Raw genomic sequence first — 19,047 nt, forward strand, 5'->3', positions numbered from 1 at the left:
ATTACTTAAACATGATCCACCTTTATGTCACCACATACATGTTTAAGCTACATTGAATAACCTTAGATCTTAGTTTATTGGTTTTGGGTTATTACAACTAAATGTCAATAAAATAACACTTATTTTATTAAATAAATAATCAATTTGTACAAATAAAGTTTACAAAGTACAAGACCGCGAGATTCAAGGCATCAACCCCAACACAAACATCCTCGTAGAGGTTTGTTCTAAAAATACAATGAGTTCAAAGAAAACAATACGATATTTAGAATCTTTCGAAAGCTTACTAACATACAAGAGATTACAAGCTAATTTAGGGACATGGAGAACAAACTTTACTCTAATATCTAGAGATGTCCATGGGGCGGGGTGGGGTCGGAGATGCCATTCCCCATCCTTGTCCCCGCTCCCAATTTCATTCTCCATCCCCGTGAAATTTTCCATGGGGATCGGGGCGGGAATTCTCCGCGGGGATCAGGTTCCCCGGGAATTTTTCTCCATTACTTTTTTTTTTGTAAAATGGAAATTAATTTAAATCACTAATGTAAGCAAATTTTAATTAAATAATTAACTTTATCACTAAATTGTTTGTTATGGTTTGTTTTATATGATAAATATAAATCAAATTATTCACATATATAATCTAAATATAAACATTCAATTTAAACATATTCATTATCTTTTCTAATAAATAATTAAATTTAAAATTTAAATGTAATATTGATATAATAATAATAATAACATAACATTAGATAACTATACTAAATAAATATGTAAAAGCTAATCAGGGCGAGACCGAGGTCAGGGGCGGGAACAGGGAATCCATCCCCGTTTAGCTCACGAGGATTTTTTTCCCCCACTTCCTCCCCCATTCCTCGCCTAAATAGGGAATCCACGTTCTCGTGGGAATTGGACGTCTCTAGTAATATCTTTAGCCAGTTTAATGGTTCATTTTCTTGCAATTACTGAAAATTTGCCTTGTACAATTCTAACTTTTTCATTGTAATGTAATGAGAGTATCAAAAAAGAAGACGAACTAAGTCATGATAAAAAAAACCTTCGAAATCAATAATTTATGAAGAAGATTTACGATAAGAAAAAGCTTAAGGATGGTTATTTAGTTGGGAAAAACTAAGACTTATGATAAATTGGTTGTAGCTACCTATGATTTGATGAATTTGCTCATTTGACATGTATTAGGCAATAGGTAATAAATAATATGAAATAAAATGTTGTGAGGTTTAAAAGAAAAAAAAAAAAAAACCATAACTTAATTTCTCTAAATTGATCGCATTTGTGGGCTGGACTAAATTTGGGTATATTGACTAAAGATGCCCATTTAACCCATGGAGCTTGCCCCGAAGGAGGCGAGAATTATTGATTAAACATATATTATATTAATTTTATAATGTTGTGATATCTAAATTTTAATATATAGAAATTATGGGAACTAAAGATATCAATTATATCTTCACACATGGAATATAATTGTTTTTAGTAAGAAATTCCATAATGCGTTATTCAAATAAAAATTTGTATTGGAAACATGGTGAGAAATTTCCATTGTCTCAAGATTTCGATGGCCTCAAAATTTTAGTAGATGAAAATTTCGTTTTTTTTTCATATTTGGACGAAATTTGGAAATTATGAGAATATTTCGAGTTTTTTTTTTTTTTAAATTATGATTAGCTACGTTAGCTCAGTTTAAGTTTTTTTAGTTTATGGTCGCGATTACACATAATTGTATAGTTTTACACGCCAACATCATTTCTGAAGTATGAACCTTTGTCAATGTGCTATTTTTTCTTCTAGTTTTCAACTTTTCTCAATTTGAACTTTATTTTCAATCCAAAACATTCATTTCTAAATAAATTGAATCTGAAACACCACAAAAAAAAAATCTATAATTATTTTTAATCATTTAGACTTTCCCATTAATTTTTTCACATCATTTCACCTAAAAAATGAGTTGATATGAGTTTTGTTTCTTTTACCATTAAAAACTTTCACTCTCATATCACTTCACCTCAAAATATTTTTAAATTTTATATTATTTCATAATTATTTTTTCATTTATTTTTAAATTTATACTCTAGAGAGACATTTATAATTTTCATCGACATTGATATTTCCATACAATTAGAACCTTGTTATTTCCATCGACATTGATATTTCGAAACTTGATTGAAAATGGCCTTTTAATATAGAAATTTTAAAAATTTGTATTTGGTTGAAAATAAATTTAAAAAATTGTTAAAAATGAATAATTTTTTTTTAAAAAAAACAAAGAATTCCCCCCAGGAAATTTGATCCCACAAATTTTGGTCCTTTTTTAAGGGTTTTAATGAAAAATTGGTCCCTTTTTAAAAATGAATGAAAAGTGGTCTTTTGTTTGCGTCAGCACTCTGTGAATTTACCAATTCGACCTTGAAAATCATCCGCGCACTTGCAACTAAGAACGACACTCAATGCTCGATGCACGATACACGACACTCCATGCTCTATGCTCTACACTCTATGTAGTACGCTCTATGCTCGATACACAATGCTTAATGCTCGATGCATGATACACGATGCTTCATGCTCGAGCATTGTGTATCGATGCACAATACACAATGCTTGATGCACGATATATGATGCTCAGAAAAATAGGAAGAAGTAGAAATGCAGAAAAAAAAGAAAGAAGAAACAAAAGAAGAAACGTAGAAAAAAGGCAGAGAAAACATGCAAAAAAAAAAAAAAAGAAAAAGAATTGTAAAAAAAAGAATTGTAAAAAAAAGATTAAAAAAAGTAAGAAGAAACTCAGAAAAAAAAAACGTTGTAAAATAAAGAAAAGAGAAGAAGAATGCCTTTGAGGTTAAAGTGATAATTTCATAAATGATGACATAAGCATAAGACCACTTTTTCAATGGTTTTAAAAAAAATACCCATTTTCCATTTGAGTCTTCTATTTTAGGCTGTCTATGCCATTTTCCCATAAATTTCTTGTGAAGAATTTCCACCACGATCCCTATAAAATTAAGTCAAGATTTGAAGTAGGATTGAAATAAGAGTTGGGGACGATGAATTTTATAGAGATGAAGATTAAAATAGGTGGTGGAAATGGGTTTCCAGTCCCCATCCCCGGCCCATCCTAAAAACAATAAAGGGGTGTTTGGCTCACTAACATGAGTTGAGTTGAGTTGGTTTAATATATCAACTCATTGTTTGGCCCACCAACTTTAAATGTTGGTGGAGTTGAGTTGGTATATTTTACCAATTCACCTCAACTCTCTCTTCTTTCCATGTTTTCAATGGTTCTACCCATCAACTACTGTGACACTCCGAGAACTAACTCCGGGCTCTAACAACCACCTCCAATGACAACTTCGGCGACCAACTCTGGGCTCCGACAACCACCTACGATGATAATTCTGGTGACGAAATCCAAATTCCAACATCCACCTCTGATAATAGCTCCGGCGACCAACTCCGAGCTCTGACAACCTTCGCGCGACCAATTTTGACAACCAATTCTGGCCTCCAACAACTACTTCTGGTGACCCAACTCCGACGATCACCTTCGCGTTACCAACTTAGATAACCCATTGGCTCCGACAACAAACTCCGACTACAAACTCCAATGAAAATCACCTTTGAGCGAGCAACTCCGACAACAATCTCGGGGCTTTGACAACCATCTTCGACGACAAACTCCGACAACCAACTCTAATACCACCTTCATGCGACTAACTTCGGACTCTAACAGTCACCTCCAACTACAATCTCTAGCGAAAATCATCTTCGATTATCAACTTCGACGACCACTTTCGCTCGACCAACTCTGGGATTCGAAAACCACATTCGATGACAAATTTCAACAACCAACTCCAATACACCTTCATGCAACTAACTTCAGGCTCAACCACCACCTCTGACTATAAACTCCAGTAAAAATCATCTTCGATAATCAACTTTGACAACTACTTTCGACTACTATAAGATGGATGACTGTTAAAGTATGTTATATGGTTGTTAATTATATAAAAATATTATTTTGTCTACATTAAGTGCAATATTTATACGTAAAAATTTGTAAAAAAATATTTTTATTTATTTAAATTCACATATCAAATGAGTGTTAAGAATACTTAGATGAAAAGTATATATATAATTGAGAAGTACGTAACATATAAAAAAAAACCATAAAATGAAAATTTTTTCCTAGAACATTTTCTAGCAAAAATTAGTGAAAAATAGATATTTGTTATCTGATGATTTTCCAAATTTAGAGGAAATGAAAGTGAAATTATTGAGGAAATATGGTGACATTTCATTGACAGTTACAATGATGGGAGAGATTTAATTAAAAAAATTCATGATATAGTAAAAATATAGAGCAACAAAGAAGAAGAAGATGATGATAATGAAATTCATGGAGAAAAATTAGATAGAATTAATAGTTTTGATTTCACTTTGATTTCTCATTTTATTTAAATATACTTCTAGAAGAAATGTAATGAGTTAATTGTTGTTTATGGCCGAAGAAAAGAAAAATTTTAAAAATTAAAAGAAAAAAATTACAATCCATATTTTATTCAAATAAAGATGGGTAGAATTATTGAATAAAAAAGTTTCAAAACAAAAATAATAATCATAAAAGCGTATTATTGAATAAAAAAATTTCAAAAAACTGCATAAGATACCTAGATATATGAACTCTGTACCCTAAACACAGATATATGAACTCATACCAAACAACTCTGTACCTCAAACATAAACATATGAACTCAGACCAAATAACTTTGCATCTCAAACACAGACATATGAACTCCACATATATATGAACTTCAGATATTCTATCTCAACTCTGCATCCAAAACAACCCTTGAAACATCTCTATTACCGACTGAACCAAACCAAGTTTTGTGGACCGAACCCAACCTGTGAGAGTAAACCAGACCAGACCGAATATCAAGTTATTGTGAAAATCAAGTCCTTGTTGACAGACGATTGGAGTGAACTGAACTAAAAGGCTTCGACAACGAAAACCAACCTGCGACGGTACCACGAGCAAACTGGAGGCAAAATCGGGTGTTTTCGGGGAGATCTCGAGCGTTCTTCTCCAGCCGTCGCCAACAAGAACCTACTAACTTAGAGATTCGCCGGAGGTATTGTGCACGACGACGGCTAGGGTTTTCCTTCTTTTTTTTTTTGGTTCTATCATCAATTTTTGTTGGAGATGTGATATTTAGATGGACATTTCATGATGTGTGGCTTTGTTTCCTTGAATGATCAATATTTAATGATGTATAATTCTGCCATTTTTGTTTGACTTATTCTCAAAATGATTTGCTTGTTTAGATGGACTACAGCAGTGAAGAAGAGTCAGATTTTAGTGACTCAGAGATCAATGACTACGCTGAGAAACCATATGAACAGCTGAGGACTGGAAAGCTTGTTGTAAAAACAGCAAATGGAATTCTTAGATGCCCGTTCTGTATGGGCAAGAAGAAACAGGACTACAAATATAAGGATTTACTTCAGCATGCTTCTGGAGTGAGTAAAGGCTCTAAGAACAGGAATGCTAAACAGAAGGCGAACCATCTTGCTTTAGCAAAATATCTGGAGAATGAGCTAGCTTCTGAAGCAGACCAAACACAGCGTCCAGCTCCACCAACTCCTATCAGTCAGGATTCTGAAAAAGAGCTTTATGTATGGCCGTGGATGGGTGTCATAGTCAATATAGAGGTAGGGGAGGATAGAAAGACAGTCTGTGATTCAGCATATTGGATAAAAAAGTTTGCTAAATATAGACCATTAGATGTTTATATTTTTTGGAATGATAATGAACCGAAAGCTCAGGCAATAGTTGAATTCAATAATGATTGGAATGGTTTTGTGAATGCAACGGACTTCGAAAAATTGTTTGAGACCAACAATCATTGCAAAAAGAATTGGAAAACCAAGACAAATACCAGCTTGGATATTTATGGTTGGTGTGCACGGGCTGATGATTATAATTCAAATGAGCCTATAGGAGAGTTTCTTCGACAAAGAGGGAAATTGAGGACTGTCTCAGACATTGTGAATGAAGCAACTCAAAGTAGAAATACTGTTGTGGAGAATCTGACGCATGAAATTGATTTGACGAATGAAAATCTGGATGAACTACAATACAAGTACAATGAGAAGACTATGTCTTTAAGTAGGATGCTTGAAGAGAAAGATCAGCTTCACCATGCTTTTGTTGAAGGTTGTTCTTTTTTGTTTGTGTGCGGGAGTATATATGCATGAATGTTGAGCTCATTTTCTCGTATATATTGCTTAAATGTACTGTTTATATTCATAACACTAATATGAAAATGATAACATGAACACATATTCAATTTCCATAATTAAAGTTCAATTTTGCTCTAAACCATCCTCATAAAGATGATGACCATATTTGCTCAACATTTATGATCTCCCCAGGGAAAAGAGATTTTAAAGTGGTCACCAAGTGTGTATTTATGTTACATAACCAAATATTTATGATTTGTCTTATTCTGCTCAGAAACCAGAAAGACACAAAGACTTGCACGAGATAATGTTCGAAGAATATTAGAAGAACAAGAAAAATTGCACCAAGAATTGGAGATTAAGAAAAAGAAACTTGATTCCTGGAGTAAGCAATTGAACAAACGCGAAGCATTGACTGAACTCGAGAGACAAAAACTTGATGAAGAGAAGAAAAAGGTGATATGATGCATCCTGTGTTCATAACTTCAAGACAATTAAGAAATTACTTGCTTTTCCTGTAGTATCTATGTTCTCTTATCATCCGGTTTGTGAACTTGATGTCTTTACCCTATTATTTTTTACTTTGTATTTCGTACGACGTTCTCTTGCATTTAAGATGTGGGCCCTAGTAATCATGAAAAGCTTAAACTTATGTCTGTTTTATGATTAAAGTTGTCATGGTTTATAATCATTTTCATTTTTTCCTTGTCCTAGAATGATATGAGGAACAATTCGCTCCAATTGGCTTCCTTGGAACAGAGGAGGGCTGATGAAAATGTTTTACGTCTTGTTGAAGAACAGAAGGTTTGTTTATTGTTAGTGATTTTAGTACATTTGGTGTATACCAACTGTATGCATTAGATTATTATTATTATTATTATTAATCTTCCGTTAAGAAGCAATGATTTGATAACTTTTATTTATCCAGAGAGAGAAAGAAGAGGCTTTAAGCAAGATTCTTCAGCTGGAAAAGCAGCTGGATGCCAAGCAGAAGCTGGAAATGGAAATTCAAGAATTAAAAGGGAAACTACAGGTTATGAAGCATCTTGAGGATCAAGATGATGAAGGAGTGAAACAGAAGATGAAAGAAATGGATGATGATTTAAATCAAAAGGTTGAGGATTTGAATGATTTGCACGAACTGTATCGAACTCTTGTTGCCAAGGAGCGTGAAAGCAATGATGAGTTACAAGAGGCCCGTAAAGAATTAATAGCTGTAATGTTCTTTCCTATTCTCTAATTTGTGCATCCTAAACTTTATTACGTTGCCATGGACAAACACTAGGAAGAAAGACCCTTCTATTTATTTATTATTATTATTATTATTATTTTTGAAAGGAAGAAGTACCCTTCTAATTACTTATGATTCTCTCTTGGTTTGCCAACTTATTCCCAATACGAAGAGAAGATAAGACATACAACTATGTTGTCATATACTCTTTTCTCACCAACCAATGATTTCTTTGTGCAGGGATTGCAAGACCAATCATCAAATGCCCGTGTTAATATTGGAATAAAGAGAATGGGGGATATTGATATTAAACCGTTCCAGAACACTTGCAAACAGAGATTTTCTCCTGACGAGGCAATGGTGCAAGCCTCCACTTTATGCTCCTTGTGGCAGGATAATTTGACGGATCCAAATTGGCATCCATTTAAAGTTGTTACCATCGATGGGGATTCCCAGGTACCTGAATATGTCTTTCTCACCATCCTTTTGGTCGCTGTGGAAACTGACATTCCAAATGTTTGAATAAGTGATCTATATATATCCCTTGGTAGTGGCTGAAAACTGGTTAGAGATCTTGTATAGGCTTGGGAAAATGTCCTGAAAGAACAAGAGGAAAGGACAGTAACATACTTCTAACTAACCTGGCCGAAGTGAGCATAGCTCAATTGACATAAAAAATGTACTCTCAATCATAAAATGGTATGAGTTTCGAATCCCTCCACAGCATGCTGAACTAAAAAAGAAAAAAAAGAAACTCCATCTCCCAAGTAACTTGAGGTTGTTAGGGCCACCTTCCTTCTCAAGCGTATTCAAGATTAAATCACCACACTTTGGCTACTTCCCCTAATGCATGATCACACTAGTTATAACAAATAGTCTCTTAACATGCTTTTAAAAAAAACTTCCTTTCTAATGACCATATTACCCTTGTGTTTAGTCCTTTCAGATTGAGGTTAGTATTCGATTTAGCAGATGGATGCTGGATCCAAGCTTTCCACAAACTTGCCACTTGTAGAAAAAAATGCCACATGTTTCTGTTGAACCAATAAGATAAAACAAATGCGGGGTTTTTTTTTTTTTTTTTTTTGCATCCCATAAATAAATTACATTGATGACTTGAATCCCAGAAAGGACTCTGGAGAGAACCTGTCCAATCAAACACTTTTACCTTTTCAGGACACGTTTCTTTCAAATTTTAGTGCACAATTGACCATCCAAAGTTGTTTCACCCTTAAACAAATTATGAGAGAAGGATTTGCTTGAAAAGCAACTATTTGACCCCAAAACCTGGGTTTCAAAATATATCCAACCTTCACTCGAGAAAATTTTGGAATACCTTTCATTTCATTATATTCACCCAAATAAGACATCTTCTTCCACCTAACTTCCTTTCCCCTAGAATCCCTTCTGTTGATAACAGGCATCCGTGTCTTTTTCTATGCTTCATCGTATGAATTCTCTTCTGATTATTTGATTAGTCTTGATAGACAGTATAGCTGGTAAAAATGTTTTAATGATGTTTTTCATATAGTTGTTTGGTTAAAGTAGTATTTTCATTCCATATTCTGGATTGACTAATTGAAAATTGTATTATGAAACATTTGATACATGACAGGAAAATATTGATGAGGACGATGAGAAACTGAAAGGTCTCAAGCAGGAATGGGGTGATGAGATATACAATGCTGTCGTAACTGCCCTTAAAGAAATAAATGAATATAATCCAAGTGGTCGTTATTCTGTACCTGAGCTATGGAACTTTAAGGAGGGAAGGAAAGCTACTTTGAAGGAGGTCATCAACTATATTGTTAAGAGCATCAAGTCACTAAAACGAAAGAGAACATGAGAAGATCCGAGAAGTGGAAGAGAACACGAGAGGAAGGTGTTATCTCATCTTTTTCTGTTACCTAAAATTCAATTCTTTATTTTCCTTTTCTCTTGTATCCAATGTATATAGGTCAATTTGCATGTACGTTAGCCCATCTCATCAAACCATCACATGACCTCACAATATTTGGTGTTTGAAAACTTGTCGGTTAGAAGTATGGATGATTACCATGATTGGATGTACTTGTCCTTTCGAACCCCCGCCCCGCCCCCTAATGCAATAGAACTGTGGTAAATTAGGGTATCTTGGTCAAATCCTTAATCGATTAGGATGAAGATTAGTTTCCTTGGTTTATTAGGATTATCACTAGTTTCTTTGATTAATTAGGATTAGGATTAGTTTGCTGTCCAATTATCTATAAATAGAGGATATCTTTTTGAACAGATAAAGAATATATGTATATAAATAGAAGAATTGTCTTATTGTATTGATAAATTTTAATAAATAATAAACTGATTTTATTTTTGGAGATTTCTCTTATTTATTCCTTTGGGCTGCATGAATTTGGTATTAGAGCAACTGCTTGGACCAACGTTGACTGCCACAAGTGGAAGACTGGGAATTTTTGGCGATGTTGATCACAAGAGGGAGCTTCATGAGCCATGCTCGTTCTAAACAACACATCTAATTACAAGGAGGAATCTTTTCAGGTTGAAACTTTTAAAGAATCATCTAAGAATGGAATTTTATATTAGAACCAATACATTTAGGGGTAGAAATCATTTTATTGGTCATGGAGAGCAACCAAAAAAGGTTGAAACATATTCAAGGAAACCAACAATCAGTCCTACAACAATTATGAGGCTGAAACTTATTCAAGCGTGCATCAATCCTAAAGTATTGGAGGAAATGAAAAAGAGAGTAAAAGGAAGGAATCCAATGTTAGGAAAGGTGACTCAAAACATGGATCAGCTTTCAGAACAATGCCTTGAATTCAAAAAATAAATAATTCAAGAAAATAAAAAACAAGAGCTTGCTGGATTAACAAAAGATCAAGAATTCAACCAAGGTTGTGTAATCTTGCAAGAAATACGTAAGACAGAAATCCCAAAAGAATGGAATCCACGCGTGGACCAACTAAGCAAAGAAAAAATGAGCGAAGAAAAATCTAGGGCAAAAGTTTAGGAAGTTGAGTTCAAGAAAGAAAAAGATGTCAATAGATGGCAGCAATCCCAACAAAGAAGACAGCAACCATGGGCAACCCGATTTGAAGCAGTTCGAATCTCTAGTTGCAGCTGATTGCTTGGAAGACAACTAGGAAGAATATGTGGGAACATAGGATCCATTTGACCTGACCCACACAATCCGACCCAACATGTATGCTCAATTCTTGACACATGTTTCACACGATCTAACCCCTTCAAATTTGTGTGATGCAGCGGGTTCAGTCCTCACCAATTTTGATTCTGTCTCCCTTTTGATAGGTTTATTTCAACCAGTGTTATTGAGGCGACTCTGGGCGTGCGCCTGAGGCGAGAGGCGAGAGGTGAGGTGACCGGAGCCCTCTGCGCCTCATCTGTCACTGAGGCGTGCAGGTTGAAGCAGGCGCTCGCCTTGCAGCGCCTGGCCGCGCCTTACGCCTTGGGTGAAATTCGTCCTTTTTTTTTTTAATTATAAATGTAAGCCCACGTAAAAAGAGGCCCACCAAATCCATGCAACCTAATATTAAATTACATAGCCTGCTATACATGAAAAAGCAAAAATCAATATAGAAAAACGTGATTGTCTCTTCCTATTCTCCACGTTTGGGCTGGTTTTATTTTCAACCCATTCCTTTACAAATTTTGGTTAAGCAACAACTTTTCAAGTAGGTTTATGGGTTGCTTTGATACTCCAGCTTAGGCTAAAATGATTGAGCAAACTTTTGGTGGCAGGCGAGTATACAATCTAAGCAACAAAGAAATGTTTTGATGAGGGTCATGCTCTACAATTCTCAGCTTTTCTATGGGCTCCTTCAATCTTAAGATCTCCATGGTCCAACGATTTTATTTGGGATTTTTATAAATCATTGAGTAAAAAACTTTATATTCTTGATTTTCTTGTTGAAACTCAAGGATGAGTTTTTTTTTTTTTTTTTTTTTTTTTTTTTTTTTTTATAATTTTCTTTTTAGGGATAGAATGATGTAGTAGGATTAGGATAAATTAGGGTATCTTGGTCAAATCCTTAGGGGGTGTTTAGGGTAAGAAGTGGAATAGTGAGGAGTGAAGAGTTACGAAGCCTAGGGAGTTGTGAACTCTTGGGACCTACAACATAAGGAGTTGATAAGATATAAAAACTTGTTTCCTTGATTGATTAAGAATAGGAATAGTTACTTTGATTAATTAGGATTAGGATTAGTCTGTTGTTCAATTCTCTATAAATAGAGGAAATTTCTTATTGTATTGATAACTTCTAATCGATATTGAAGACTTTGATTTTAATCTTGGAGATTTCTTTCATTTTATCTTTTAGGCTACATCACTTGCCCTTCCCCTCCCTCACTGGAATCCATCATGCAAGCTTCCCCTAACCTCTCCGTTGCTCACCTTCACCCGTGGCTCCCCCTCCAGTCTCCCCCACCAAATGTTACCCATAACCCCGTATGTTAGCATCCATAAAGTGAATTTTATTTTATTTATTTTATTTTTTTTCCATTGAAACAGAGAGCGAATATAGAGGCTCCCAGATCAGAATCACAAAAGCAACTTGGGATTGAGTTTTTTTGTTTCCTATCCACCGGTCTTCCTTTCAATGGCATCATTCGAGTTTCCATGTGTCCATATGTTCTCTCTCACATCTCAACCAAAAATTCTTAAAGAATTTTGAGTAGGTGACCAAACTATTTGGGTCGAGATTCAAGAAGACCACAAACTAGAAGAGCTGAATAGCAAATATTGCAAAAGTTGAAGAAAATGGAGGGACAACAAAATTTTTGTCCCTATTGGAGAAGAAAGAAGAGGTTGGAAAGATTTTTATAATTTGCTCCATTCTACTAAGCCACCTAACCCACCCATTATCATATGTGATTCATCACCCGCTACCTTTATACCCACCCCTAGGGTTGTCTCCTTTAAAGAAGCCTTAATCAAGTAATCATAAAAATCAATTGCTTTTAAGCAAAAGGATTTCTCCTTTGTAGCCCCATACATAACTCCATTTTTTTCTTCCAAAAGCACTTTGATGATAATTGGTGCAACATCATGTGCGCTCTTTAGCAAAATATCAACCACTATTGCTCTGTTAATTCGTTTGAAGCCCATAGAGCTGTTCGATATGATGGAAGCGACCATGCCGAAGTCCTGGTAACAAGTGGGATCATTCCAGTTGAAATTTACAAAATTGAACCATCACTTAAAAGAAAATGAATCGATTTTCATTACTGCAAAACTTAGTTTGCCTTCATCATCTAATCTGTCTCTCGTCTTCATAATGATCAACCCTTTCTTCATGGTTTCTTACTAGCGAAAAAAAAAGCTCTAATCAAATGGCACAAAGACCAATACACAATGTTGACATTTTAGAAGGCATTTTGGGACCATACCCTCGAGCTGCTCTGCCGTGGAGGTCCCCTTTCTTTTTTTATTCACATCAGTACTCCTATGACCTTTCCCCCTCGCCATCTTCTTCTGGTTTAGCTTCAACCATGTTCATACAAACAAAGCTCAAGCCTTTTCCATCCCTTCCTCGATGAAAGACCTCCCATCTGTTTCTTCCTTCACATAGTTTCCTTTAACCCTGACTTTTACCCTTTTACGCTCTCTGGCTTGAACCTGTCTCTTTTCGGCCCTCCCAACCCGCCTTCGACCCTCATTCTCCTGCTATAGCTGATCTACTCGACTTTATTGGGTCCATCTTAAAACCCGTCTCCTTCTACCACCCTCACGTCGCCAGACCTAGTCCTCATAAACGCACCTAACAAAAGAGTCGTTAACATGATCACCTGCTCATCCTTCCTCAGTATTGGTTTTCTTTTTGTGGAAACTGATCAAGATGATCCAACCTCTAGCCCTTAGCCCTCTTCCTCCCCTCCCTCACCCTCTGGCCCTCTACTGCCCTCAACCCTGCTCTTTGGCAGTCATGTCTTTGTTTCAAGCCGATCCCAATGCTCATCCTTTAATGATAGAGGATTTTGTCCCAAAACAGAGTTTTTTGGAGACGCTCATGCATCATGTGTATTCCATTGGCGACAAAGAGGTCTAAGATGACCAAAAAAAAAAAAAAAGAATAAATTCGTTAATGAGCTTAATAGACTTTTCTCTTTTTGGATTATGACAAAACTGCCTCCAAGCAGTCATTGGGTGGAAGCTCTTCATCTCTATGGTTACCATATGCTAGAATGTTCATGGTTTGGGATCCATGGAGAAATGGGCTGTGGTTAAATCTCTCATCCTCGAGCATAACCCCACTAGTCTTGCTTCAAGAATCAAAGCTGCCCTCTGTTGATCGCCTTACTATCAAATCCCTTTGTAGTTCTCGCCATATTGGTTGGTCAGCTTTAGATGCATTGGTGTCATTATTATGTGGAATGACCCATCTTTGGTAGTGCTGGATGTTTCTGGAGGTGAATATTCCCTTTCTATTCATATTTCCCTTGCTGATGGTCTCTCTTTTTGGCTGTCAATCATGTATAGTCCCTCTAATTCTTACAGAATTCCTTTTTTGGTAAGAACTAAGTGACTTATCATGCAGTTGTTCTGATTCTTGGTTTTTGGGGTGATTTCAATGTCACCCATGGTCTTTCGGGCAGTGTGTTAAGAAATATGAAGCTCTTTAATACCTTCATTGAAGCATCCTCCCTTTGACACTCCTTTCCAAACTGGAATGTTCACTTGGTCATATTTTCGAGACTCTCCAATCCTCTCTCAAATTGATCCGTCCTTCATAATGGAAAAGGTGATTGAAAGGTCTCCTAAAGTATTCGATCTTCCTACATCAAATCACTTTTCGATTCTTCTAACCCTTGGCAGTTCATCACGGGGCCCCACTCCCTTTTGTTTTGAAATTATGTGGTTGCAGCACAATTCATTTTTCCCTCTCGTGGAATACTGGTGGAAAATCACTCCTATTAGAGATTGACCGGGGCATGGATTTTTTCATAATATAGTTTTTCCACGATATTATGCATGGGTCTTCCTACTTGTACTAGGAGAACTATGGGATCAAAAAGGCGGAGACATCCATTGGGACAAGAAGGAAACGGACTTTGGTTTGTTGATGTACTTATTGTTTTTGAATTTATAAATTTGCATAACCTTGACTACTGTTGCATTATATGCATCCTGCTGCAACCAGATTCAAATTCTATTGGACTAGTTTTATGTTGCCAATCGTTCAAGAACTTGTTCTCAATTATTCTAGTTTTACTGATTGACTTTCATATTATCAGGTGAAGGATTCGATGATAATTGCACAGCCTTATTGCTTGCAACTTGTCCAGTGGGACCATTTCCTGTGGTAAATGGAACAAACAACTCCTACCAGAGAAGCAAATTCATCTTCTTGACTTCTGTTTGTAGTATTTAGCCCAGAGGTAAAGGGCTACCAAGGAAGAAAAAAATAAATTGAAAAACAAAAAAGAAACAGAAAAAAAAAAGAAAATTAGTATCACATATCTGATCCTGGGGAATACTGACCTGTACTCCTGACATCTTATATTTGGATGCTCTCATTTAATGTATGCTCAGCCATGATGGTTTTGAACATTTGGGTCTTGATTCTGAATTGACTGATTATGAATTTTAGACTTATTTTCAGTCTGGTTTGGAGAATGCATGCTAAGTATATCACTCAACCATTTGGCAGGGCTTCTCATTTCTTAAGTGATAATCCAATGAGTTTAAATATATTTATTAAATTTATTATACAAAAGTTGATTCATGAAACAAAGTATTGTAGTTTGGATGAAACTAGTGAGTGTTTCGTTCCTTCTTAACGCCTTAATTATACAGGACACCTGCATTTTTTATTTCTTTCATAGATCAATTAAAGAAATTTTCTTTCAGCTTTCTCGAAGTAGATACCAATAGACTGACTAGTGGCAAAATTCCAACTCTCTGCGATCAACACCTCCACCAGCTTTACATTAAAAGGTCAGTTCAAAATGTTTGGCCTCAATTTAGACAAGAGCCTGAAATTTTGACCATTGTGAAATGTTTCTGTTCTAAATCAGTCACATGTGGAAAGTACATTTTGTTTTGAGATTGACTTACCATATGCAATATTTTTCCGCACAAGCTGACGAATTTCTCTTGGTCTTCAGTGTTTAATTAATTTCAGCATTTCTACGTTGTCTTCGATGTCCTTGCTGTTTATGTTGCCTAAATTCTTCCCTGGAGATTTTTTTCATTGATATCTAAAGAGTATAGCAAATTTGTTCATTATAAAGGAATACAAGATGAGCCAATGGTCAACTCAATTAGTTGGAAATAAAAATATAAATAAGACTGTAGGGGAGGACAAAAAAAGGAAATTTTCACGGATAGAAAAAAATATCAAAACTATTTATTGAAATAGAAAAAAAAATATTGATAGACTTCTATCAGCATCTATTATATAGAAGTTTTCTATTATTGATAGACATTAATAGATTTCTATCCACCTCTATCAAAGAAATTAAATTTTGCTATTTTGTGTAAATATTTTTTCATTTTTGAAAATCTTGAAAAGAAAGGATAGAAAGACAAATATAAAATGGATCTATGATACAAGAAATCCACGAATAATGAGAAAACTAAATAAAACAATAATCCAATGAACATCAAACTTATGCATCTCAAAAGCAGAAACAAGAATCAAGCAAAAAGCACTTGCAGGCGACTCATCATAAAGCCAAAAAGATCATAGAGTTAGCATTCATGCCCGGGAATTCAATATCAATATGAATCTCATGCCATTGTTTAGGCATTCCAATAGGTGGTTCAACTCGTCTTTAATCTCATAAAATTCTCAAAGAAGTTGATATATCATTGAATTATGGTTTTATTAATAAATTCAGACATGAGTTTGGACATGCAAGTTATAATGAGATGTGATTTGATTCATGAAACACCTAATCTACTCATTAACACTGGTGGACAAAATTTATTTCTCCAAGTTAGCATGCCAAATTGAGTGACATACTTTCTATTATTTTCTAGAGATTGGAAGTATTTGATTGATTTGTTTTTTTAACACTAAGGGTAAATTTAAGAATTATCTAAAAGATTAAGGACTACATGGGTAAATTCGTGAGATACATATTTTTTCTCTTTTTGTGGAGGCAGGTTACGAAACTTGGGTGGGATAGTGATTGGCAAAAATTGATATATGTAGTGCATTATAATAGAAAGCACAATCAGTAAAAATATTTATCAATATGTTACCATTTAAAAGTAATTGCGGATATGAAACTTTTAAATTTTTTAAAATTTCCAAGTTTGTCCTGGGCGTGCGCGCGGCTTCTACCTCGTTTTCTCTCCCTTTTTTCTTTCTTTTCTGATTTTTGTAGGTTAATTTCTTCCCCTTCTTCTCCTTTTTCGATTTCTTCATTCTTCCATTCTTCGTCGCTATAAATCTTTGGGTTTGAGATACTACATTCACCATTGCTACACAAGTTGGTTTGAGAAGCTACATTAATGATCTTCGTGATTATTAGGGTTTGATAACGTTTTCTTCTATGTTTGATCGATTGGAGATTTTGATTTTAAAGCTCAATAATGTTTTCTTCAAGGTTTGATCGATGGGAGTTCTTTCTTCAAGCTTTTCTTCAAGTTTTGGTAACTATGTATTGTAATCGTTGAGATTTTTGGGAATTTTCAGAGTAAAGGATTTAGCTACTATCATTACAGAACATATCAACGATAACCACTGAGATTGGATATCAGTGATAGTGACTATCACTAATAGAAACATAAGAACAAAAGCCACTGATATCTATGTATTTTGCTGAATGTGTTTATTTTTTTTATGAGGTTATTGTTTCTTATTGATACCAAATCCTAGTTAATGACTGGTGTCAATGATAGTGAGATCGATATTCCTTGTGTTTGTCTCTTCGGCCTCTACTCAAGCTCTTCTATACTTTCAATTGCAACATTTGGTTTATATTTTTTTAGGGCTTTTTTTTAACAGTCTTTTCAACAACTTAAAATCAAGATATAACATGACATTAGTCTAGACCATCAATACAATATCAATACATTATTGGTAATATAAACTAAACATGACTTAATATAGCTTGCTATCATTGTTGCTATCAGTGATAGAAGCTATCACTAATAGAAATACATCAGTGGCAGAAGCTATCACTTATAATAACATGCTAATTTCAATCACATAAATAAACCTCAACTAGTAGCTATCAGTAGTTCAAATATGTATGTGGAATAGAAAAGGTGGATATCACTAATAGTATGTACCAATGATATCATTCTACATTGATAGCAATAGACGGATATCACTTATAATAGCTATCACTATAAATGTAGATGTCAATCACTGGCACTAGCATTTATGGATATCGTCTACACCTATAACTTTAGAAATATGTATCCTCCAGATAGAAAGATAGGTATGTAGAATAGACAATATTGATATCACTAATAGTAGCTACCAATGATATCAGAAGGATATCACTAATAGTAACTATCATGTTACTAGCTCTAAAGAAGATGAGCAATAAATCAACAAATAAATTGCTAAAATCAGTGATATCCTTCTATCTAAAATCAGTGATATCTTTCGGAAAGAGAGATTAAATTAGACACAATACTTCTATCACCATGAACAATAATAGATTGACAATCTTTAACTATTTCTACCATAATGATAAAAGGATATCATTCATAGCCACGATATGAGTGATATTAGCGATATACTTAGGTGATATCCATGTACCAATAATATCAACAATATAACTTAGGTAGTTATCACCAACATCAGTGATATGACTTAAGTAGATGTCAGTAATAATTACTTGTAGACTTCTCATTGATAGACTTCTATCGCATATAGCATTAAGTGTTAATTTTTGAAAGTTGATGGCAATAGAAAGATATCACTGACGGTAGCTATCAATGGTATCCTTTATGACTATTAATGTAGAAGGATATCATTCTATACCTATATACATCAATAACATACGAACACACTACATGTATCAATAGTTTAATTAAAAGACCCTGATTATTTATAATGTATCAATGATAACCATTGATAATTGATAGCAAATTGAAAGTTAATATTTTGTCTCAATATTTTTCAAATTGAAATCTATCAATGATAGCAGCTATCAGTAATAGCAACTATCGGTGGCTATCATTGATAGTTGCTATCAGTGATAGTTTTCAATTTGAGAAAATCGAGAAGAAGCACACAAAATGGTGGCTGGACGTGGGCTTTTTAGTCTTTTACCATTTTTTTTCTATATATGCAATTATTTAATCTTTTTACTACATCTTCTATTATTTTGGCTTTGAATTGAAGGAACTCGATTTGAAAGAGATCCTTGAGCGGAAATGGATCGTCCATATTCCATTTTGATTGGAAAACTAATTTATAGCAAACATACAAATTATGCATTCTAAGGAAAAATTACAGCATGCTCTTTAAGAAAGAAAAAGGTCCAAGAGATTATACCTTTGAAGAACACTTATTCTTGTAAAACCCTCGAACTGTCACGAACTCAATAAACAACAACAAACTTGAAGA

The 19,047-nt window shown here is 34.5% G+C and overlaps 1 protein-coding gene across 3 annotated transcripts; it reads left to right on the forward strand.

Moving 5' to 3' along the window:
- Nucleotides 1-4,977: 4,977 nt before the first annotated feature.
- On the forward strand, nucleotides 4,978-15,107 carry LOC120085153 (factor of DNA methylation 1-like). 3 transcript variants are annotated; one of them, XR_005483829.1, is made up of 8 exons: nucleotides 5,344-6,235; nucleotides 6,536-6,717; nucleotides 6,976-7,065; nucleotides 7,190-7,477; nucleotides 7,733-7,948; nucleotides 9,108-9,374; nucleotides 9,895-10,030; nucleotides 14,747-15,107. XR_005483829.1 is itself a non-coding variant. In XM_039041030.1 (7 exons), the coding sequence occupies exons 2-7, from the start codon at nucleotides 5,344-5,346 to the stop codon at nucleotides 9,336-9,338; spliced, it is 1,899 nt and encodes a 632-aa protein (XP_038896958.1). In that variant the 5' UTR covers nucleotides 4,978-5,150. The 3 variants fall into 3 exon arrangements, 2 of the variants coding, with proteins under 2 accessions (XP_038896958.1, XP_038896959.1); XM_039041030.1 differs by lacking the exons at nucleotides 9,895-10,030; nucleotides 14,747-15,107 and adding an exon at nucleotides 4,978-5,150 and having other exon boundaries at nucleotides 9,108-9,338; XM_039041031.1 differs by lacking the exon at nucleotides 9,895-10,030.
- Nucleotides 15,108-19,047: the final 3,940 nt, after the last annotated feature.

This window comes from Benincasa hispida, chromosome 9 (assembly GCF_009727055.1).
Source record: "Benincasa hispida cultivar B227 chromosome 9, ASM972705v1, whole genome shotgun sequence".
Lineage (NCBI taxonomy): Eukaryota > Viridiplantae > Streptophyta > Magnoliopsida > Cucurbitales > Cucurbitaceae > Benincasa > Benincasa hispida.